This window comes from Protomyctophum parallelum, assembly GCF_964188405.1.
Source record: "Protomyctophum parallelum genome assembly, chromosome: 10".
Lineage (NCBI taxonomy): Eukaryota > Metazoa > Chordata > Actinopteri > Myctophiformes > Myctophidae > Protomyctophum > Protomyctophum parallelum.
Window position 1 is genome coordinate 7313952 of NC_139704.1, and position 25306 is coordinate 7339257.

Genomic DNA, 25306 nt, shown 5'->3' on the forward strand with positions numbered 1-25306 from the left:
GTACAGTAACAAGGTATTCCTGTACTTCTCATTATGTGGACATAAATAAACATTTCAAATGTGTGTGTGTGTGTGTGTGTGTGTGTGTGTGTGTGTGTGTGTGTGTGTGTGTGTGTGTGTGTGTGTGTGTGTGTGTGTGTGTGTGTGTGTGTGTGTGTGTGTGTGAGACTGTGTGTCTGCGTGAGACTGTGTCTGTGTGTGTGTGTGTGTTTGTGTGTATGAATACAGTATGTATACATTATCAGTAGTACATGTAAAATTGGTTCATTGGGTATTCATGTGAGATGTTTTTGCTCCATCTCTTCTCCAGGTTGCTCAATGCAGAAGTGAAGGAGGGTGAGATCCTACCTCCTACCATTCAGAGGCTGATGAAAGGATACAACAAGTACCTCAGACCTTTCTTTGACAGTAAGGAAATCTGCACAATACAGACAGTACAGACAGACACCAAGATGAACATTATACACTTTGCTAGTTTGGGGTGGCTCAGGGTTGAAGACGGGGACAACTTGTTTCATGTTTTACGTTGTTATTAGAGATTGTAATAGTGTTGAGTGTTCATTTCATTTTATTTCATTTGCTTGATTCTTTCGTTTTAGCGATTTTTGCGATGTTTTTGAGAGGGGGGCGAGGGCATTCGGGCTACATTTGTATTTCTCTTTAAAAAGAAATATGGAGATTGCCAGTACGGCAGTCCCATGCCACCTCCCCCTTCACATTCAATAGATCCCATGATCTTTTGTGGTCAGATGTAAGTTCCTGGGGTAAAGAGAATGCCCCCTCCCCCTGTCAAAAGATGGTGAAAATCAGAAAAAAAGCAGCAAATTAAATAAATAAATAATGGTAACCCCCCCCCCCCCCCCCCACCACACACACACAGACAGTAGCAATTGAAATGGAAACTGCACGTAGGCTATATTCACCACCATGAAAATGAGATTATGGTCTGGGGACCTGTTTGTACAGAGAGAGAGAGGAGAGAGAGAGAGAGAGAGAGAGAGAGAGAGAGAGAGAGAGAGAGAGAGAGAGGGAGAGGGAGAGGGAGAGGGAGAGGGAGAGGGAGAGGGAGAGGGAGAGGGAGAGAGAGAGAGATCGTTTTGAATACTTTGAATTTGCTTGCCTCACATTCATTCATGATTTTGTGCAGACGAGTTCATAAATGTCTGAAACCTTGAAGGTGATGCTATACTATATATATATATATATATATATATATAAGAACGAAAATTTTACGCAACTGGGACATATCCTCAGTGATGTATCCCAAGGTCATCAAGGTTTCGGGTCTCTCGAACATCATACCCCTCACTCGGGTGACCCAGCCGGGGTGATCAATTCCCGACTTACATCCCAGTAGCTACCCTCAATCAGACCCACTAGGGAAAGACCAGGGCCGCACAATCCGTTGGAACCACTCCGGAACTACTGTGCCGGGACTGAGAGGTACAATTCTGGTATGTGGAGGGACTAGGATCTGTGGGTTGACTCCTACGTCTCACCAGGTCCACTCCTGCTCTCACCAGGAGTACCGCCAGGACCTGTGCGTTGCACCAGACTCCCAGCACCAGACACTTCATTCAGGAGTGGTGGATTCTTGAGCCGCAATGGTTCTGCAGGCTCCACCTGGGCAACGGTAGCACTGCAGACTCCACTTGCGGCTCGAATGGCCCTCCTAAAGGCCTCATCGAAGGTTTTTGGGCTTCCTCCTCACAGAGGATGCAGGCTGGGGCGCTAACCCATACTGCCCCCGGGTGCCGTCTACATTCCGGCAGTCACCCGGTGGTCACAGTCTATTCCTATGAGTCACTACAAACAGAATACCTCAGAACGAAAATACATGGCCTGGATGCAACTGGGATGTATCCTCGGTGATGTATCCCAAGGACATCGGGGTTTCGGGTCTCTCAAACACACACACACACACACACATATATATATATCTCCGTTTTATTTTGAAGTGGTTTGTAGCAAAACAGGTTTAATGTGAAGTGCTTTGCAGCGCAACAGAAATTATAATACAGATCAAAAATAATGGTGTGTGTGTGTGTGTGTGTGTGTGTGTGTGTGTGTGTTACGCTATTGGAAGATAACAGTCTTGTCTGGTCTTAAAAGCCTACTGTAAGTACTTACACATGCTGTATATATATATATATGTTAACTTTCATCCAGGATCACAGCAGGGCTGACACTGCTTCATTGCATGGATTATTCAAATTCACTTCAAGGTCTGCACAGACAGCACAGCATTTGCATATAACATGCTGTATAGCTGGCTGCGATCATGTAAACTTACAGTATGAAGAGAAGATAATTATTGTCCTGTCGGTCTTTGATCTCCCGTTCAAAAAATCAGACCCGTCTGAACTGAGCGGTGTAACTATATACTTTAACCCATTCTGACCGGGCACCCATTTTGGTGTTAGCATCATGTTATGCTTTAGCTATTGAAAAATAGCAGATCTACAAGCTCATATCGCGCCACCGAGTGGCGCGATACGAGCTTGTAGGTCTGCTATTTTTTGAAAAATCGAAGAACGACTGACATTTTTAGAATCTGATCTCAGGTCAGAATGGGTTCATCAGACCAGTGTGTGTCCGGCAGAAACCTCGTATGAATCTGATCTCAGGTCAGAATGGGTTAATTGTTATAGTGTGATGCTCAACCTCGCCTATTGGAACCCCAGACAGACAGACCCGCTCACAATCACACCCGTGTGAATGAGTGGTGGGACTATACTGTAATTACTGTACTGAACTCCTGTATTACTCGTATTGTACTGTGTATGAGTACTGTATGAGTATGCACCGGTACTATACAGTACTGTGTACTCTGTAGAAGTGTACAGTACTGTACTATTATGTGCTCATACTGTACTTGTACTGTACTGTACTGTACAAGTATGTACGAGACGAGTATGTACTCGTAGTGTACTCTGCAGTACTGTACTCGTATGTACTCATACTGTACTCGTGCTGTACGAGAATGCACTCGTACTGTACTGTACGCATAGTGTACTGTACCAAGAATGTACGCGTACTGTACTGTATGTACTCATACTGTACTGTGCTCGTACTGAACTGTACTCTGTAGTGTACTTGCACTCATACCGTGCTATACTGTACTCAACAGCAACACTTAGGCCCAGACAGACAGACACTCGTGCTGAAAAATACATTGGGGATTTGGGGTTGGACTAAAAACTCAGCTTCCCATCATGCACCTGTGCACAGTGTGACATGTTGGAGACGGTGTGTCCAGTGCCATCGCTCAGAAATGTTCTCCACAAATAATCCCTTGTATATCTACTATGCCTCACATTGTAATTATTGTCACTTGCCAATTGTGTTACATTAAAGATTAAACTGTACTGTGTGTATATACTAGAGGTTCAGCCCTCACAACATAGTCAATGTACAAATACAGTACATAGACATTCATGAACACACTGACCCCACCCTAACATCAACTATGCATGACATGTTACTGCCTCAAAATGACATTTTGTGCGGGTTATATTTCAAATATTTTCGCCAAATCAGACCAATTCTGCCCTACAAAGTCAAAGTGCAGTAACTACAGTAACACCAACTTATTTGTGTATCCCAAAGCTCAAATTAGCCTTCGTGATTTTGGGGGCCTCTATAAGGCCATACGAGCCTCATTATGTTTAATTACTCTTTATGTTCAGGTGAACATAAACACGTGCACACGTGCATACAAACACGCACGCACGCACACACCCATCCGCCCACACACAATCACTACATCAAACTAAACTCTCTCTCTCATACAAAATGTAAAAGTCACAGCATGCCATGCAGTGACTTTGACAGCTACAGTAGGCAGAAGTAATGGTAATTCCCGCTACAGTGACGTTGTTCCCAGTTGTGTGGCCTGTGAAGTGTTGCCGTCCTTGGATGACTTACTTGTCATTACAAGTACTGTATGTGCAGCAAGGCATCTAAAGTATTTTTTTTTATCAGTTTGAATCAGACATTAAAATAAGTGTTTTTCCAAGTACAACAAGTTCGCATTGCACATGCTGTTTTAACACAATCAGCACCAGGATTTCTTTCAAAATAGAAGCTCGGGGTGCCGGGAAGATATGGCCGCTTTTACTCTGTAAGCCCCCTTCCGTTCCGGACAAAAACCGGGAGACATATTTTTGCTTGCTTACCTCGCTATCATTACGATAAAGACGCTGCATAATCCATCTGGTCCAAACCACGGAGAGCTCCTTAGATTACGTGCGCCGAGCCTTTCTTTGTGAACGGTAAACAGGGAAGTGAACGACAACTAACAAATAATACATGTTATTTCCCTGTATTTCCCTAGACGGTCCTGTTACGGTGGGAATGAGTTTGGACATCGCCAGCATTGACACCATCTCAGAGATCAACATGGTAAGCAACCACACGGTATGTGCCTTTAGGCGAATTCAGAAACGGGTCTCATGGTCATATTTCCTGTAGGTAGAGCCGACACAGCTGCGGCGTAAACGCGCAACCTCTTCTACTACAGTGAATGGAAAAGTGACTGATGTTAGTCTGCTCAAACGTTACTCTTTTACCTGCTTTACCTGGGAAGGAGATAGGGAGAGGTCGAACGAGGATGGGAGGGACGTAACGGGAAGATAGTTCTCTGGAGTAGGTAGGTTAAAGTCACCCAGTAGAATCAGGGGGGTGCCATCCTCTGGAATATTAATACTATGGATGTCCTGATCCCGTTTTTTGGCTCCCGATCCGATTCCGATCATTTGAAGATGACATGATAGGCCCCGATTTTCCAATCACCCGATGCACTCGGGGCGACCCTAGTCGTATAGCTTTTGAGGGGCGCTAGTCTGTGTGGCTTTACGAAACTACGTCATAGGCCAGCCAAGTCTATGGACTTTAATGTTCGTTTAGGGCAGTAAATTAAAACATCTGGCTGATATAAATACTGCCCTCGCTGCGCCCCTCACTTCAAAGTGTGATTTTTGAGAGGTGCTACCCCCTCCTATATTCAGCTTGTGTAGATTCTCGTCTTACACAAGCATTAAATTCCCATTGACAATGAATGGAGAGTTTTTGTCATATGTGGACGAGCAAATATTTTGTCCTACACAAAGTTAAATTAAATTCCCACTGACAATGAATGGATGATGTACGATGATAAGAGCGCCCCTCACTTGTCATCAGGTGTGATATTCTTTTAACCAGCATTGCACAAATCAGACATGCAATTATGCTATAGGTTGAAACATGCCACTGTAGCTTGCGGTGTGGAGGGACTTAAGGGACCTGACGACATCAATATTCAACAATGCATTAAAAGCCAGAGCAGACCTTTTGGTGGTAGGCTAATAGCCACAACATGCTTTTCACTTAGGTTTGCAATAAAATAAAATAAACAGCAACGACCCATCGGCAGTCTCATCAGCACATTGTTGACGTGCCCATTACATTGTGGCAGCAGTGACGTGACCTTTTGATCACTGAATCCCTGAAGGACTACACGGCCACCATCTTCCTGCGCCAGCGCTGGACCGATGAGCGACTGGTGTTCGACGGCAACAAGAGCCTGAGTCTGGACGGACGACTGGTGGAGCTGCTGTGGGTTCCCGACACGTTCATCGTGGACTCCAAGAAGTCCTTCCTTCACGACATCACAGTAGAGAACAGGCTGATCCGCATCTTCCCCAACGGGACTGTCCTCTACGCTCTGAGGTTAGTTGAGACAACTAACAAGCCAAGTGTTGATTCCGTTGACTAAAACTATGATGAAAAATGTTTGTCGACTGTATAGGTTTTTTCACTGACAAACTAAGTAATAACTAAGCTATGATGACTAAAACTATAAGACAATTTTGTCAACAAATAAAACCTAGACTAATGTTATGGAGGGACTATCATGGACAAGAGATCAAAAAGAGAAGTCATTTCATGTTTGGCTGTGCTCTGAAAATAGATCTACAAGCTGACAATGCGTCGAAGAACGCTTAGAAGATTAACAAGCTCAATAGCAGATCTACAAGCTCTCATGTCTACAAGCTCAATAGCAGATCTAACGCGCTGCAACGCGTTGTCAGCTTGTAGATCTTCTATTTTCAGAGCGCAACCAATTGTAAAATCAGGCATTACGACGCCATAAAAGCCTACCGAAATGCATTTTTGCCAACACAATTGTAGATTTAGTCGACTAAAATCACATGACTAAAAGTAGACTAACTAACACTAAAGCATTTCAGGTGACCACAATATGACTAAAAATATAGCTGCAGCGATAAGGGACCAAGAAAGAAGCCAATATGCAATAAGAATAATAAGCCATAGAAACATGGAAGACTGAACTTGAGAAAAATAAGACCATGTAATTGTGACAAGGTTGGTTTTAATTGTCTGGGGGAAAGGTTCTTGAAGTCTCATACACAGAGTTGCCGGTGCCCGGATTTGAACCCATGACCATGTGCTCCAAAGGCAAGAGCCTTGTTCGATTGTAAACAGTAACATCATTCAGTGTTTTTGGTAACAAGTATGTCCTCATTTTGGGCATGTTATCCATTTCTACAGTGTGTTCGCTGTTCATGTACAAACTTCTCTTCAACTGGGATTTCGAGAGACAGCGAAATCCCTTCACGACGGACGACGTACGTCGCGACGTATATTTTTCCGTCGCAACGTATATTCGAGTACGTCCTGGCGTAAATATCAATTCGTCCCGGCAGAACGGACTCGTCGCGGCTATATCTACCCGTTTGCGACGTAATAGGTTGACTATTATTTTCCGTCGCGCCAGAACGGGACTCGTCGCAGCTATATCTACCCGTTGTGGCGTGAGCTGGACTCGTCGCGGCAGAACGTGACTCGTCGCGACTATATCTACCCGTTTGCGACGTGCGCCTCGCCGGTCCGGTCTCCAGGCGAGCCTGCGTCCTTCATATATTTTTTTTTCTGCTCTCGTTGGACTTAACTTTAAAAGTCCAATGGAACACCTCTTTGTAACGGGCCGCTGTAGCATAGTGGTCTAATCCCTCGCCTCTCTATTCTTTTTTGCTGAGGACGCTGGTTCAATTCCCGCTCGCGGCAGACCAAAAATATTATATTTTAGACAGACACACAGACAGACAGACAGACAGACAGACTGCCTGTCTGCCTGCCTGTCTGCCTGCCTAATGTATTGTAAATAATGTATTCATTCCATACGGCTATTCTTTTTTAATATAAAAACTTTTGTCTTTCGCGCGATTCGAACCAGCGTCGTCAGCACCAAAACATTGAGAGGCGAGTGATTAAACCGCTAGACTACAGCTGTTTAAGCACAGATGGTACTATATACACCCGGCATTTAAGCGCGCACCAGCAAGTGCGTGTCGTGCACGCGCATTATATTTCGCGTGCGTGTATGTGCGCTTGTGCACGTGGAAGCCGGAAATAAAAGCACTTCCGGTCCCTCCCCTTGCGAGACTGCAGCTGGGTGCTATTGTCTTTATAAGTCCAATGAAACACTTCTTTGTAACGTATGGCCGCTGTAGTCTAGCGGTTTAATCACTCGCCTCTCAATGTTTTGGTGCTGACGACGCTGGTTCGAATCGCGCGAAAGACAAAAGTTTTTATATTAAAAAAGAATAGCCGTATGGAATGAATACATTATTTACAATACATTAGGCAGGCAGACAGGCAGGCAGACAGGCAGTCTGTCTGTCTCTCTGTCTGTCTGTGTCTGTCTAAAATATAATAATTTTGGTCTGCCGTGAGCGGGAATTGAACCAGCGTCCTCAGCAAAAAAGAATAGAGAGGCGAGGGATTAGACCACTATGCTACAGCGGCCCGTTACAAAGAGGTGTTCCATTGGACTTTTAAAGTTAAGTCCAACGAGAGCAGAAAAAAAAATATATGAAGGACGCAGGCTCGCCTGGAGACCGGACCGGCGAGGCGCACGTCGCAAACGGGTAGATATAGTCGCGACGAGTCACGTTCTGCCGCGACGAGTCCAGCTCACGCCACAACGGGTAGATATAGCTGCGACGAGTCCCGTTCTGGCGCGACGGAAAATAATAGTCAACCTATTACGTCGCAAACGGGTAGATATAGCCGCGACGAGTCCGTTCTGCCGGGACGAATTGATATTTACGCCAGGACGTACTCGAATATACGTTGCGACGGAAAAATATACGTCGCGACGTACGTCGTCCGTCGTGAAGGGATTTCGCTCCACCTGGGGATTTCAGATAATGGTCCATAGAGTGTGTGTAGGACGTTTCACGCAAATTGCTAAAAAAACCAGGCAATCAGGTATACTGTAAGCATTTTCTTTTCAAAAACTAAATCAAAATGTGCTGTCAAAATCAACACTACTAACAAGTTGGACTTTATTATTATTTGGTTGTTATTTTTATAGTTTTTATTCTATTGTTGCCCATGCATTTTGTTTTCCGGTTCAGTCGACAATGAAAAGTGGGCCGGGGAATAGGGAGTGCTACTACAGGGGGGGGGATAGACAGCACAAAGCGTGGGTTGAGATAATGTGATTGCAAAGACGGGGGATTATTATAGCCTATACCAGTTCACTTGCCTGGATATTGGATTGTATGAGAAAGAGGAGAGAGTGATTCGTCAATACAAATAGCTGTGGCCCCATTGAAGTGACAGAAGAACTGTTAGGATCACTAACATAATATTGCTCTGTGAGCATCATTTCTGGTCTTCGGAAAGCTGTGATGTGTGCAGCTGTTCTGTCAAAGATGGCCAATCTGTTCTGAGCCATGTGGATGAGATGCAGTAGTGCTTTGTGCTTGAGCTCTGTGAAAGAGCTACAGGACTGCCGGTTTGGATTGCTCTGTGCAGTTTTAACCATGTGACGCCTGCAGTGCACTGTCAGGTGTCACAGGGTGCACAGTTCTGAACGGACGGCTTCGGCTTGTTTGTTGTTGTGTAACGTAGGCCTGAGGGCAGTTGCTCTGAATGAAAAGACGGAAGGATGCTTTGCTTCCATTCTATACAGTACATCTCAGGAGGATTGTAGTGAAAGCTAAAGTACAGGTATGACAAGCTTTATATGGTCAGAGCACAGGGATTCCTTTGATATATAAAAAAAAAGGAAAGCACAGACTGGCTCAGCCGGGGTCAAATTGGATGTCAAACATCTCACTAAAAGCTTACAAAAAAAAATCTATCCCGAAGGTACGGTATGATATTCAGGCACAGCCACTTAAAGCCTACGTATATACTTAGGGTCAGGGGTTGACCAGAGTCCCCCGGGGGTTTATAGCCTAATAACAATCTTCGATTCGGACACATGGGTCCATATAATAGAAAGCAGCGTACAGTACAACACAATAAAAAAAGATTGCAGAAGTACATAAAAGTGACGTTAGAGACATATCGCCTGTACAATGAGCATGAATATCCATCCATCCATCCAGCAGTACAGTAGAGTACAGTGTATACGGTATAATACGGGTCAGCGTCATTATTTTCCGACGGCTTGTTATTCCACACGCAAAGCCACGTTGTCGGACTAATGTGGCGTCGGAAGTACGAGTGAATGCCATAACATATAGTGTATAGTGTGTATTTTGTTGTCCAAAAGTGCTGAACATAAACTAAACTTAACATCCGTCATCACACCACATCACAATCACACCCGTCTAATCATCATACATTCATTATCAATAGGAATTGAATCTTTGTGTTTGGACAATTTGCTTGTCCACATGACGTAAATGATCCATTCATTCAAGTAAAATTCTCCATTCATTCAAGTAAAAGTATCGGCATCAAAATGTACTTAAAGTACTAAAAGTATTCATATTGCAGAATGTCCCATTTCACAAGTTCAAAATGTGTACAAAATCTATTGAAAATAGCCGATCTACAAGCTTACAAAGCGTTGCGTTGTGCCGCATTGTGAGCTTGTAGATCGGCTATTTTCAAATGGCCGAAATGTATAGGGTTGAAGTGGTTAATGTACGTTTTCCAATCAAAATTAAAATCGCCAAAGTAACTAGTAACTAAAGTTTTAAAATAATTGTAGTGAAGTAAAAGTAAAAATGTTGCCTATGAGATGTAGTGGAGTAAAAGTACTGGAAATTGGAAATACTCAATTAAAGTACAAATGTAATCAAAGTTGCCCATCCCTGATGGCTGATGTATAGTCCTAGACTGTGATTGTCATTGGTCCTCTGGTAAGACGACTCCAACAAGTCCCAGGACATTAACCCAGAGGGTTTTTATTAATGAGCTCATCAATCTGGGATATCAATCTTCTACGGTCTGATTCCAATCGTTTTATGGGCTTTATCTGGGAAATTAATTAAAATGTCTTTTGTGCAAAGCTGTACCCGATCTGTAGTCTGTATGTACATAATTGAGAAATATGTCTTTTAGATTAGAGATTGATCTAATCCTTTTTTTATTTATTAAGTGTTGCACAAGAGTACATCTCTTCTGTCTTCCATCTATGATGTCTTGATCACATCAAGCAAGGCATGTCATGTTCAAACCCGGGATGATCAGCATGATCAAACGCCTCGGCTTTGTCTCTGTGTTTAATCATCCTGTCGGGCGTCATTTCCCCAACAACACTACCGCCCGGAGGGCTGGATTGGGGGTAAATCCCTGCAACATACTAGCGTCATGTCCAGGGGGTGTACTTGAACATCAAGCTGCCTCACACTAAGGAAACAGGAGGCTCCCGCCCTATGCTATGGGCCTCAGGGCTCGGCAAGGCTTATACTTACCGGAGCAGAGTATATTATACCTTGCATATTAAATGAACTTGCATGTCTCAGATTTGTCGGATTCCATGCAGTAGATCCCATAGACCGGGGGGCACTGGATCATTTTAATTGGCCCAGTTTGGCAAAACTCTCATCCCATGATGCCTGGATTATTATTATAAAACATAAATAAAATAAAATAAATTACATAGTTGAGAGATATTTAAAAAAAAAAAGATTGAAAGAAAAAATTTGAGGTCATTAAAGCTACTCAAACAACTGAGCTCACATCATGTTGGCATATTGAGAACTCTAATTGCACCCAGGCCAGCCTTTTGTCTTAGAACCATGAATTAACTTCTGAATGTTGCATCATGCCCAATAATTATAAAGGAAATCGGGCATCTTTGTTATTAATCCACCTAGATGTATTCCCCCATATGAAAGAGACAAGTGTCTGTCTGTGTCTGTGCGTGCGTTCGTGCGTGCGTGCGTAGAAGAGGTAAAAAAATAACTTTTGTAATGTTATCCTTTTAATGAGGTCAACACTCTTTACTTAGTATTTTTGAAAGGGAAATGGCTAACTAGAGGGAAGTGCATGCTTGTATTGTTACCACTTTGCGTGACATGGCAATGTGGCGTCGTCGATTTCATGCCTTTGTTGTCTTGACTGTCTGCATCTTTATGCGTTTGTCTTTCCATGGCTGTTGCATCTTGGCGTTCTGTGTGTGTGCGCACTCGTGCGCGTGTGTGTATTGGGACCTTCATGGGCATTTGCCTCCGTATATGAATCTTCACAGCCTGTGGGCCTCACTCTGTCAGACAGATGAATGGAGGAGTAGAGCATCGCCACAGAGGCAGAGGGCATGTGTCTTCTGTCTTCTGAGGCAGCGGAGGATGAAGGAAGGAGTTGGCGGCACAACTGAAAGCCCCGTTATCGTTATTGTCGTGATCTCAAAGACGCACAACAACTTGTCGAATCCGAGCTTGTATAGTTTGGCTATTTTCGGAGCCCGCAAAAGTGCAAATCAGGCATGAGGCATAGGGAATAAGAGATTTACGAAACTGAGAAAGAAGGCAGAGACATTTGAGGCTATAATTATAGGAAGGTAATGGAGAGAGATTCTTGCAGAAAGGTATTGGCAGCAGGAGGAATGCATAAGACAGCACTCATACAAAGACTGGCACATCTGAAAGAGAACACAAGACTGGTTTATGAATTCCTGTGCGGCTTTGAAAGGCCAGGAGGGCATGTTGGCAAAAAAATAAATCAACTATGAAACTGCTCCATCAAGGATGGATACCCTGTTTTTTGGCCCTGCACATTTAATTATTAAGTTCACCTTCACTAGGCGTAAAAGAGTGGGTTCAATTATATATTTTTGTTCAAGCTGAAGCTCCCAACAGTTTGCCACTTTCAAGAAGTGTTATGAGGGTAAGAATAGAGACATAAACAAAGTCAGATAACAAAAAGCCACACTGGCAAATATTATAGTCAAGCTAGAAATAAAATGAAGCTAATTATTCTTGTACAAGCAGAAAAACATGTGCAGCAGATATGAATAGTCTCTTGCGCAGACACATTTGAGACATTTGGCAGCACTGATTATTGATGTAGAATCTCTAGTTCTCTACACAAAACGGAAATTAAATACATAATCATGCACTGACTTCTGTTTTTCTTTTAATGATATTCATAACAAAATCACTTTTCTTTTTAGGATTACTACCACGGTGGCCTGCAACATGGACCTCACCAAATACCCCATGGATAAGCAGACCTGCACCCTACAACTGGAGAGCTGTAAGAGAACCCTTGATATGTGATAAATGAGCAGAATCTAGCCCATTCTGACCTGAGATCAGATTCATACGAGGTTTCCGCCGGACACACACTGGTCTGATGAACCCATTCTGACCTGAGATCAGATTCTAAAAATGTCAGTCGCTCTTCGATTTTTAAAAAATAGCAGACCTACAAGCTCGTATCGCGCCACTCGGTGGCGCGATATGAGCTTGTAGATCTGCTATTTTTAAATAGCTAAAGCATAACATGATGCCGACACCAAAATGGGTGCCCGGTCAGAATGGGCTAGACAGCTGGCCTATAAAACTGCAGTGTGTGGAGCATGTAAGCTTTGCCGTGGCATTAAGATGGGTGGGTTTGATATCAGATGGATGTGATCAAACCAAGGGGATCAGACACATGAACATCTCTGATCTTTGAAACTCCTTGTGTGTGTGCATGTGCGCGTGCGTGTGCGTGTGCGCCACCACCAAGGAGTCGGTGAGGAAGATTCAGCAATAATGAACCTATACGTGTTTACATTTGTTTGTCAGAGTTATTTGCCTGCCGTCATCAAAACTAGGTCACAGCTTTGTCTCCTGAACTACACCAAGCCTCAGGCGTAGCATTGCTGAGCTGATGTTCAGACATACCCAGCCTTTACTGTTGCAGAAGCAGAACTAAATATTCAACCTACACTTAATGAGTAATGAGTATGTAAATTCTGTGTTCAGAAAATGACAAAAAGTAAACGATAAACAAATGCAAAAGATTAGAGGGATTAAGTTCAGGATTAAAAAAACAACTTGTAGACCTGTAGACCATCCACCTATCTTCAACCGCTTATCCGTAGTAGTGTCGCGGGGGCAACAGCTCCACCAGAGTGTTCCAGACTTCACTCTCCAGACCAACATTATAGTGACTTCCTCCTGGGGGATCCCGAGACGTTCCAAGGCCAGTGAGTCGATGTGTTTCCTCCAACTGCGCCTTGGTCTGCCCTGGGGTCTCCTCCCAGTGGGACGTGCGTCGAGGAACTCCCTGGGGAGACGCCCGAGAGGCATCCTAACCAGATGCCCCAACCACCTACACATTTTATTTTTGAAAGGTTTTCAGAAAACTTAGGTTAGTCTTTAGAAGGTGTTTTAAAATTGGCATCAGGTCTAAATGGGTACTATCTAGATACGTTGTCACCAGGAGGATTCAATACCAACCCTCTACACCAAATAACTTTGTCAAAAAAACAGCCGAGCTATAACTGACGTATGTTGTGAGCTTTCACTGAACGTTTGCCCCAGAACGGCTAAGTAAACTTTGATTTTATAAATTAACATGACAGATAACCATTAGTTATAAAGGGATCGTGACGTAATAAAAAGGTTTTGTAATTTGTCATTTTTTCTTTTAGGTTTTCTGTGCTCAATTGCGCCCCAAAAAACCTGAACGTTTAACAATAAGTACATTTTCTGTGGTTTTCTGGCTCAAACAAGTGCTCTGATCCCTCCCTCCCTCCATCCCTCCCTCTCTCCTAGGGGTCATTCATTCTATCTCACTCCATGGCTGGCTGCCTGCATGCCTCCCGGCATCCCCTGACATCCCCTGTGCCTCCTTGCTTTCTCAGCTCCCCGTTATGGGCAGTCAGCGAGGCTAAGCTGTCTGATCCCTGCTAAAAGCCTACACACTGAACTCAATGTCAAACAAAACCGTCTGAAGACACGCGTTTTGGTCCGACAGGCCATTAGACCGACAACCTACCTCTATCCCTAACCTAACCCATAACCGCAAGCACGGGAGCAGCGCATGTTCGGCGGTATAGTCCGACCATTGTTTCCGCATGTCGGACAAATGCTCCGTCAGAATTGCTTCCGGATCCCACGCCAACTCCATTTAGCAGTAGCACGCACGGACACACACACATCCAGAACGGAAGAAGAATAAGAACTCTACTTGGAACACGCACGCGGACACGCACGCGCACACACACACACACACACACACACACACACACACACACACACACACACACACACACACACACACACACACACACACACACACACACACACACACACACACACACACACACACACACACACACACACACACACACCTCTACTTAGCTTGCACACACACATAGCAAGAAGTTAAGGTCACGTCGTACTGTACAGTAGGTAGGAGGAGGATGGATTCCCTTTCTCAACTTTAATACAGGCTAGAGTAAAAACACACTAATTTAACGGAGGGTGTTTAAATGGAACCAAATGGACCCGAAAGTGGCCATTTGGTTCCGTACACTGAGTTTATATCACTCATGATATAAAGAATATGGAATATACAGTATATATATATATATATATATATATATATATATTAGGATATACAGTATATTTGTGTACAATTGACCGCTATATAGTCTCATTCTCTCCCTATGTATCTCTTCCCCCCACCATGCCCCCCTTTGTAATTCTCTCTTTCGGATATCACTTTTACCGTTCCTCTGTCTATCTCTGTCGCCATACTTCCCTCTTTCAACCCATTGTCTTTCATTTCAAGCCATGCCCAGAAGCTGCTCGACGGTCGGTATATGGAGAGAACATTTATGTGGGCTGCATGCAGGGTGCAGGGCATTTAGATAGGGACGGCAATAAAATATTTAGTGAGTCTTGACAGGAGAAAAGGACACTTAAAAGTTATGTCCGTTTTGCTCCTCGTCACTCTAATGAGTGTTCCGTTTGCGCCAACACGGAACAACATGCAGATGAACACGCGGAAGCCTCTGTCAGTGGCTATTTTCAAAGATGCCCCGGTTTGACACGAAGGCAACAGCTCACTGTCACCACCACTTGGGGCCATCGCATGCAGGGGACACGGACGGGCGGCTCTTCTCAAGGTTGAATGCACACCCCCGGAATGGGAAAAGGCGCCGATGTACAGTTTCCGTGCAGTTGCACATGCATGACGACGGGAGTGTCCTATTTTTGGCCCCCAATTTGTGCATTAAGCATCAAAGCCCGAGGTCAGGAAAAATAATGAGCTCCACTGGTGATGGGAAAACAATAACAATAGGGGAAGGGGGGGGGGGGGGGGAGGGGGGGAATAACTGTGGGAATAAGGGCTTTCCTCATCAAAAGTCTGAGCCACTGCCTCCCTATAGCCTCAGAAACCCAGACGTTTTTAATTTACTGCCTCCCAAGTCCCCAACACAGGACTTGCTTGCTGCGTCCCATGCAGTTGACTATATTAATAGCCACAATAGACAAAATTATTTATGACCCCTTACATTTTGTGCCTGCCATGACCCAGAGAACTTGGTACTTTAAGTGGGGAGAGCAGTTGTGAACTAATTAGCATTCGATGTACAACAGTACAAAGTAAAGAGCTGTACATCACCCTTCATCATTCATGGTTCAGCTGCTCCATTTCAATTTCCTATCCTCTACCTCCCTCTACAGTTCAATTGGAGAACTACAACACAGGTTTTAGCTGTCATTCATTATATGGAAACACACTGAAAGAGATGCTTCCTTGATTTCTCTGATATTTACAGCTTTGACCGCATTACACATTGCAATTTGTAGGATGTACATAGTGATACTGTATAGCTAGTGAACGGTTCTGAGTTGGTAATTCAATTAATCTCCTTTATCCTTTTGTCTTTTTGTCTGCAGGGGGCTACAACATCAATGATGTTATGTTCTATTGGACCAGAGGGAATGAGTCCGTCAGTGGATTAGACACACTGAAACTGGCTCAGTACACAGTAGAAGACCACTATACCTCCGTCTCCGAGGCCATCTATGAAACTGGTAACACCATAACTACTAAAACAAAAATCAATCCGCCTTTCAATTTCTTCTCCTCATGTGGACTAGACTATTGTGAAGTCTATAACTGTGAGTGAGCAGTGATGTCTTTAGTGGTGTTGGATTTGAATGATCATCAAAAGATATACAGTACATTATATTAACCCATTTAGGACTGAGGCCAGATTCTACAAAACGGCTTCTAAATCCTGACAGTTTTTTGAAAAACCTATGTTTCTATAACAGTGGTTCTCAAACTATTTCATGTCAAGGAGCCCCAAAATGATCTGTATTTGGCCGCCGACCCCCATCTGAAAATATGTTGTTCCAGGGACCCAAAGAGTTAAAAATGTTCGCTCTGAAATAATATAGATTCAGAAGATTTGTGCCACATTTTCACGATATCTTTTTTTAGCAGATCTACAAGCTCGTAGCCTCAGTGCCGTGCTATGAGCTTGTAGATCTGCTATTTTTCAATAACTAAAGTATAACAATGCTCAAAACGCCTAAAGGGGTTGTTCCCCCGTCCTCATAGGAGGCCTTAAGTATGTTTCACCAGTTTCAATTGAAACGGGCCTCCACCCTCAGGGGGGCCTCAACAAAATAATGATGTCATAGGTATGTGGGGGCCTCATATTTGGTCTTGAAACAGGCCTCCAGATTCCTAAGGCCACCCCTGAACACACAAACACACCAAGCTGGCCATAGGGGGCGCTAGCTCACCTCAAAGAGCCAGAATGCAAAATGCTTGTCATTCAGCCTCACACAGCGATATGGAGAAAAATATCACACCCGCGTGACGTGAGCGGCACTGTTATCACCATACATCACATTCCATGCTCAGCCAGTCAGCTTGAGCACATTCCGCGCACACACACACACACACACACACACACACAGCCTCAAAATACAACACAGCTCAGTGTTAGGGAACGCTGTAGCAATTTACAATTTAGGCATTTAGCAGACGCTCTTAATCCAGAGTGATTTACATTAAGCAAGAACAAAAAAGCATGGGAATGCATCACATAAAAAGCATTTATCATGAAACATGCGTAAGCTAAGAACGTAACAGTGGAATATCTATATAATGAAACTATATTATAAACTATACTATTCTATGCTATATGTGTGGAAGACCCATAGATCCATAGACCCATATATCCATAGATCCATAGACCCCAAGGTAGCCGCAATGAAGTAATAAATATAGCAATATAGTTCAAAGGTTGCACTAATTGGCGCCGTTAAGGCGTGCATGGCAACAGTTTGTGTCTCGTGTGATGTCACACCAGAAGATATAAGATGATGCACCGTGTTGAAAATGACTGTAGACGTCGAGAGACAGACAGACAGACAGACAGACAGACAGACAGACAGACAGATGTTGTCTTGGACCGTTTCCAAAGCAGGAGGACCAAATCGATTCTATCATGCTGCTGTAGCAGTGAGGAACAAACTGTTTTCCTTTGGAGGCTACGGTGATGGAGGGACCTTCAACAACATGGAACAGATGGATGTCCATGTCTTCAACACAGTGTCTTTCTGCTGGAAGAAGTTACCTCCAGTGAAACCAGGAAGAGGGTACGGTCACCTTGAGGTTCCATTCAGGCGCTGCGACCACACAGCTGTGTTGGTTGAAGATACAGTCTACATCTGGGGAGGGATCCCTTACTGCAATGTGCTTTATGCATTTGATGTTGACTCCCACAGATGGTTCCAACCCAGGGTTTCTGGGACTGTTCCAGAGGCGAGGAGGTACCACTCAGCCTGTGTGTTGGAGAAGGTCATGTTTATCCATGGAGGACAGACCAAGCTGACTGGATACACTAATGACATGTACAAGTTGGACACCAGCACAATGGTCTGGTCTTTAATTAACACCAGAGGAACTCCACCTCCTGCTTCATCAGCTCACTCTGCCACCATCATTGGTACCAAGATGTTTGTATTCAGTATTCAGTATTCAGTATTCAGTATTCAGTGCTACAACACCATCAGAGTGTTTGACATGGAGACAAACGCCTGGCTGGACACACCTTCTGCACAACTTCTACCAGAAGGACGCTGTTATCATTCAGCATTTACCTACAATGGAGAGCTGTACATATTTGGTGGCTGGAACCGTAACCAGTACTTCAATGATGTGTGGAAATTCAGTCCAGAGACCATCTCCTGGAAGAAGGTTGAGCCCAAGGGGAAAGGACCATGTCCAATGTATGGTATGTGCTGTTGCATTGTGGGAGATCGTATCTTCTTCTTTGGAGGAAGAAAAGGATATCACACTATCTATGATGAGCTGTTCATCTTAGACTTGAGTCCTTGTCTTAAGATGTTATGTAAGCTAGAAGTTATTCAGTACGCTCTGGACCAATCAGAACTCCCACACAACATCAGGTGGGAACTGGCAGCCATGGCAACCAACGACAACAGACGACAACAACAATAACAACCGAGACCACATTCCAGACGAAGGAACAGCAGAAAGATCAAGAAATGATGGATCAACATCTCATCCCACCTGATGGTGAGCCACCTCTCAGCATCTCTTACTGAGATTCAAACCTCAGCAGACTCCTTCTCTCCAGACAGGCTCTCTAACCATTCAGCTAGGCATCAAACAATGACAATTGTTCCGTCCAACACAATGCGGTGGAAACACAAACCTGTGTCTGTATGTTCCAAACTGAACACAGTGGAACTCTTTATTTCTATTATCTTTTTTTATTTAAAGGACCAAGCAGTCCTGAAAGGACTTGGTCCTTTATTGTTATTGTTAGGTTTTTTTTCCTTCTCCTTTTGCCAAAAAAATAATAATTGCGAAACTCTGCCTACAGAAAAGAATATTCTTAAAGACTATCTGGTACACAGCAAGCTAAAAGGAATAAACACACCAGCACGCCAGAGACTAGAATACTTCAAACCCAAACAAATAGTTAAAAATAGAACTACAAAACGCATGTTGGAGATTAAACAACAGATAACAGCCAGCACCAGCAACTGTGTTTATTTAATCACATGTGAGAAATGTGGCTTACAATATGTCGGAGAAACGAGTAAAACAATAGCTGCAAGGCTGAGACAACACAAATACAATATTAACAATGGAAAAAAGACAACTAAAAGGATAGTTCAACATTACATGGCACATGGCATTGAAGCTCTAAAAGTATCTGGACTTCAACACAATCCCAACTGGACAGTAGGACAAAGACGTTTTAATGAAAAACAGTGGATCAAGAACCTCAACACGGATTTTCCTGGATGTTTAAACATGCCAAAATATTAGACAAGTTGTTTTGATTTTGTACCAAAACTCCACAGCCATATACATGCTAAACACAGCCAACAATCAATGGAAATGAGACTTTGAATACCTCCCAGTCTCAGGGCGGACACTCTAACCACAAGGCCACTGAACTGAATTGGTCAGAGTTTAGATATTACAATACTAATATAAATTAGTGCAGTTCAATAGTACAGTATTACATGAGAAATAGGTATGCGTGTGCACTCAAATAAGAAGTTGAACAGTTAGAATTCTACTGCAGTCATATAGGTCACGTCGAGGTAAAATAATCAGTCACTATCCATACAGTATCAGAGGGAAATTGGTTTGCAGACTCTATGGAAAAAAGGCAGCTGAGTCTAAGACAGGGGCGCTGCAGATGTTTCTTGATTCCGCTGGGAAAGCGGCGGTGTACCATTTTGCGGAAATGTTGGATCAAAATCCGTCACATAATCACAAAATGGGGTTGTATAGTGATCCGTCCCTGTTATGTCATCAACAATGGAACAGAATAAAATCAGTCAAACTCTACATAGTATTGGATCGGTTAGAGAAGTAATTAGGATAAGTACAGTATATTGAGGCATAGTTTTGTTAAATAACAAGTGATTTGAATAGTATTAGTGTAATGTGTGTCACAGAAGCGGAACTTCAATACAGTTCAGTCAGACAACTCAAGGAGGATGTAATATATATATTTATTGATGTAAGATAATCAATGCAATATATCTGTTATGGTTTGGCGATGTATTGGATCTGTTTTTTTAGGTACTCAGGTCAAGCGCATCAGTCCCGACCATAGGGACTCTGAAACCCCCGTACCTAAACAGTAGATCCAAAACGAAAGCAGAATTGAGTGCAGGTTGTGTGACAGCAGCACGCTGATACAACAACAGTAAGCGAGCAAGAAGGAGGATGAATGCAAAACCTTTGGTTAAAATAGCCGGTATGAGAGATTGGGTGAGCTGTGATTGGCTGAGTGAATCATGTGGATGAGAGCCTGATGCTGCAGTGGTCCAATTAACGGCCAGCGCGCTGACTGAGGTTCCCTGACTGAACTTGCTCTGTGCATGTCTATGACAGGCAAATGCTCATTAGTAAGAGCGATGCAATTTAAATAAGTAAAATAAATAAGGGAAAGACACTGACATCAGGACAAGAAAATAATAGTGATTATGACTACTATTGTGTGAGTTAAATGTAAAACATACTGTACTAGGATAACCTGTTTACATGGTCAGAATATGATCAAGCCGGAATAAGCTAGGCTTATTAAAAATAGGCTAGGCTTATATTTATGAGTTATACATTGTTCGATTATTCAAAAAGTCCGATAAGGGGCTGTATACCACAGATTAGATAGAACTAAGTTAGGGAAGGGTTTTAGCAGTACATGGACCTCTGTTGATCTGACTACATATGGCCGGTGTGAACATTTTTAAAATAATGGTTGATGCTCTGTAAGCTGTTTTGTGTCATCATAGGGAAATATCCGGGAAAATAATAAAAACAGGGAATAATAGTGGATCACGGTCGTGATGCTCTAATAGGAAGGCAGTAAAATTGAGTCCGTGATGAGGCCTGTGAGTAAGATTCTGATGTGTGGGGGACGCCCCGGAAATAAAGACAAAGTATGGAAATACATGTGTGTTTCCTGTACAAATGTTATGTTTTGATTCAGTTTATGATTAGGTCCAAGAAGGAGGAGGCGAGCAGATGCGTGTTGTGTCATGAGATTGATTTATTGATCCCTCACATGTGTGTAGCATGGTTACTAATGGAATGACTAACCTAATTGTGCATGCGCGTCGAAAGTGTATATATCGCTGTAATTACAGGGAAAAGTATCATTGGATTGTGGAAATCGGATCTGTGAGTATTAAATGCAACATTTTGATGTTCTGAAGAGATTTCCTTGATACTGCTGTATGTTATATTGTAGTTATATTGTCATGGCTGGCTCTTGTTATGAAAAAATTAGGAGCGGAAAGGTGAACAATATGTGTGTATTAAATGATAGGCCTATACAAAGAAACTAAAGCAGTACATAGACATAACAAATGCTGTGTGTACTAAGGAGACGGGATAATGTATTTTAGGAGATGGTCAGAATGTCAGATGGTAGACAGCTGTATCAACAGTCTATAAAGTAACAGCTGACTGGTATATATATATGTGTCCATGTTAAAAGTATTATCATATTCCCGTCATATTACAAAGTGTTGAGTCCACCGTCAACACTCTAGGTAGACTAGATAGAGTAGGGCTTTTAAAAAAATTGGTTTGTAGTATGTTTTTTCCAGCTCCATATGATCCTATGAAGACGACAACATGAATGATGATGATGATGAAGGATGATGATGATGATGATGTGCGATCATGTCTGCTACTATGACACTGAGGGTCCTAAATGAGAGTGCTGTTAGCACTCTGAACTCTGAATCCGGCGATCATGTGCGGTCATGTGCCCCAGGAATGTCACCTGTGGGGTGACAATTTCTGGTCTTTCGGGAAGCCGGGACGTGTGCTGTTCTGTTGAAAATGGCCAATCTGCAAATTCGCAACATGTCTGGGCCCTGCACATTGTGAAAGAACTAAAAAGACTTGGCTTGCTCCTCAAAGTGGGCTGATGGACAATTCTGAATGGACACACTATGGTGCTGAGATGTTTCCTTGGGTCCAATGTCGGCAACGGTTATTGTATGTTTAATTTTGGCGTTGCCTTATTTGTTTGTTGTTATAAAACCATTGTGTCACTGTATATTGATTTATGTTTGTGCCTGAATACCTGTGTATTCTGATGTGTTTTGTTGTATATACTATGTTGTTGATTTTATGTTTTTATCATGTCGTAAGCCATGTGGTGGTCGTTTTCTCTTATGAGATAGGCCGGTGTAGGAATTTTCCCAGAACGTTACGAGATAATGTTGTATGAAAAGGGGTTTTTCGCCTGCCCGTACGATATGAGTGAGTGTTTATTTTGTGTTCCAGGTTTTTGCCTGCATCTGCAATGTACTGATAAAATGGTGTTTATGAGTTTTTAAATGTTTAAAAGTGGGGTAATGTCGTGGAAGTTTAGAGATAAACATTGTAAGAATACTCCAAGTGTTTTATGACGTCACTGCCCATGTGGTGAATGCCTTGTGGCTATTGTTGGGGGTTGTCGTGTGGGAGAAGAGAAGAGCTATAAAAGCTGTCGTTGGTTGTCATTCTGGGAGCTAGACTGGGTTTCCAATACATGAGGAGGTTCATGTAAGTCTCGTCTCCTTACTCGAGTAAATCTCTATACTCTATAACTCCGAATTCTTGTGTTGTCTCATTATTCATTATTATGATTTGTCTTTTGAGCATATGTCCGCAGATTCCAGTACAAAGCCAACCTGGGACACGAAGCAAGAGTGTACAGTGTACTGAAGTCCCCTCAGTCAACCCCCGCCACTCTTGGCCCTCTCTCTCTCTCTCTCTCTCTCGCTCGCTCACTCACTGCCTTGCTCTCTCCCACAAAGTTAATGTTAGTAAAGTTACACCTATTTCATGTAAATAACATGGTAAAATGTGCAGCATTGGGGGGTAAAGGGGAGACACTTTAATTGTGAAGGGACGACAGGATGAGGAAAGGTGTTGTTGCTAATTGTCGAGAGTAATGGCTACGTGTGATATTGAACAGTCAAACTATTCGTATCAATATACGGCTGTATCAACAAAATAATGATATCATAGGTATATATGGAGGCCTCATATTTGGTCTTGAAACGGGCCTCCAGATTCCTAAGGCCGCCCCTGCCCGTCCTGAATGGGTTAATAGGACATAGCTTATGATCCATATTTTCACTAACGTCACCCGGTGCACTAGCTCCAGTCACTTTTTGCGTCTTTGTTTTGTGTTAGCAAGTACAGACATGCTGGTGTCTCCCAGGTCAAGTACAGAATACAGATAGTGTTCTTGTTTGACTCCCAGGTCAAGTACATAAATGTTGTTCTTGTTTGTCTCCCAGGTCAAGTACATAAATGTTGTTCTTGTTTGTCTCCCAGGTCAGTACCCCAAACTTGTTTTCCACTTTGAGCTGAAGAGAAGCATCTTGTACTTCATCTTGGAGACGTACGTGCCCTCCAGCCTGTTGGTGGTCCTGTCCTGGGTGTCCTTCTGGATCTCTCAGTCCTCTGTCCCTGCACGCGTCTGTATAGGTAGGCCACCAATGTAAAAAATATTTTGCACAGCCCTTTGGGCAATTGTCAGTAGATTAAATAATTACATAATTTTAATATTCCCCCCCATTAAAATAGTCCAATTAATGCTTTGTGTGACAAGAAACGGAATGTGGCTTGACACGGTTTGTGCATTGTGTCATGCGACATTCTGAATTTGAACATCAAGTTGTAGGCCTACTGTATCTCTCTAAGTAAACTGAGTGAGAAAGCAAGCAGTCCATTTTGGCAATATTTTGAATTTTTCATGCCCTATAGAACAATACATGTGACATTACATCATCAATGGTGCACTGTCCACCATTGTTGTGTATTGTTTATAATTGCTACTTAATACCAGTAAGACGCCCTGAGGGCGAGAAGCGACATCGCCCTAAAGGGAGTGTCACGAGGCGTGACGGGACTGGTTGACAGGTTTTGATACAGTTGTATCAAAAAATACATTCGCAAAAATACATTGTTTGCACTATTTCGTCTAGAACAAGGTCTAGGTCTCTCTTTATTGCACATGGCCCAAACAAACAATCTGGTAAAACCCAGGTCTCAAATTCAATATGGCACAGTGGGTAAAACAGGGAAAAGGTTGTGGGTTATGTTGTCCTCCTACAATAGATCACATAATACTTTACCTCAATACAAATTCATTCAATTAAACAAAATATCGCAAACGGACTAAAATGGAACAAAGTACCAAAACATGCCCAGTCAATATACTCAAGGCTCCCACTGAATAGCAACAACCACAGAAGTGGCTGTGGATGTGGTTAACCCAGGAAAGGACGTGGAGGCTCTGGCAATACAGAGGATAAACTAGAAAAAGTCTCCACTAGGCCAGGTCAGGTTGTGCCATTTGTTCTTGCGCCTTTGATGGAAATTGGATGATTTGAGGCATTTTGTTCAAAATCCACCTATAATGCTATAACAGGCCAATGTGAAAAGGGTGGAATATATTCCTCAGCCTAGTAGGAAAGTATGGGCCAATCCTGCAAATTTTAGCCAACTAAGATGGAATATGAAATATCGTACAGATCCGTCTTGAGCACATGACTATAGAGATGCTGTGTAACGATTTGCGGGATTTTTGGACAAAATCTGGAGTAATATAAAAAATGTGTTTTACAAAAGTCAGCCTCCTGGTGGCGCTATAACAGGCCGTTCTGGAAAATTCATCTTTGGCATGTGTGTGCAAAGTTTGGCATCGACCAGGTTAAAGGTGCCGGAGATTAGCTGGTAACGGACAGACAGACGGACGGACGGACACACACACACACACACACACACACACACACACACACACACAGACGGACGGAGTGCAAAACATACTCTCTCCCCATGCCTTCGGCCTGGTGGAGACAATTAGGCTAACAGTTGATTAACATTGACCCCATGTCAAAAACCCTCTTAAAACCCATTCCACTATACAGACTCCGGCATGGCCCCGCTCCCCCTCACAAAACATCACACCTGCCGAACTCGAGTCTGTTGTACACCTCATGCCTCGAGGTCCCCAACAAACACTCAAATC

The 25306-nt window shown here is 43.1% G+C and overlaps 1 protein-coding gene across 1 annotated transcript in view; it reads left to right on the forward strand.

The window, feature by feature from the left end:
• Nucleotides 1-353: 353 nt before the first annotated feature.
• Nucleotides 354-25306, forward strand: part of LOC310865631 (gamma-aminobutyric acid receptor subunit pi) — a gene marked incomplete at its 3' end in the record, with an annotated part of 28114 nt that continues 3161 nt past the window's right edge. Inside the window, exons 1-6 of the mRNA XM_083774808.1 lie at nucleotides 354-408; nucleotides 4337-4404; nucleotides 5492-5709; nucleotides 12422-12504; nucleotides 16152-16289; nucleotides 23608-23760. Of these exons, the coding sequence (XP_083630934.1) occupies nucleotides 369-408; nucleotides 4337-4404; nucleotides 5492-5709; nucleotides 12422-12504; nucleotides 16152-16289; nucleotides 23608-23760 (700 nt within the window). The 5' untranslated portion in view covers nucleotides 354-368. The remainder of the gene's footprint in view (nucleotides 409-4336; nucleotides 4405-5491; nucleotides 5710-12421; nucleotides 12505-16151; nucleotides 16290-23607; nucleotides 23761-25306) is intronic.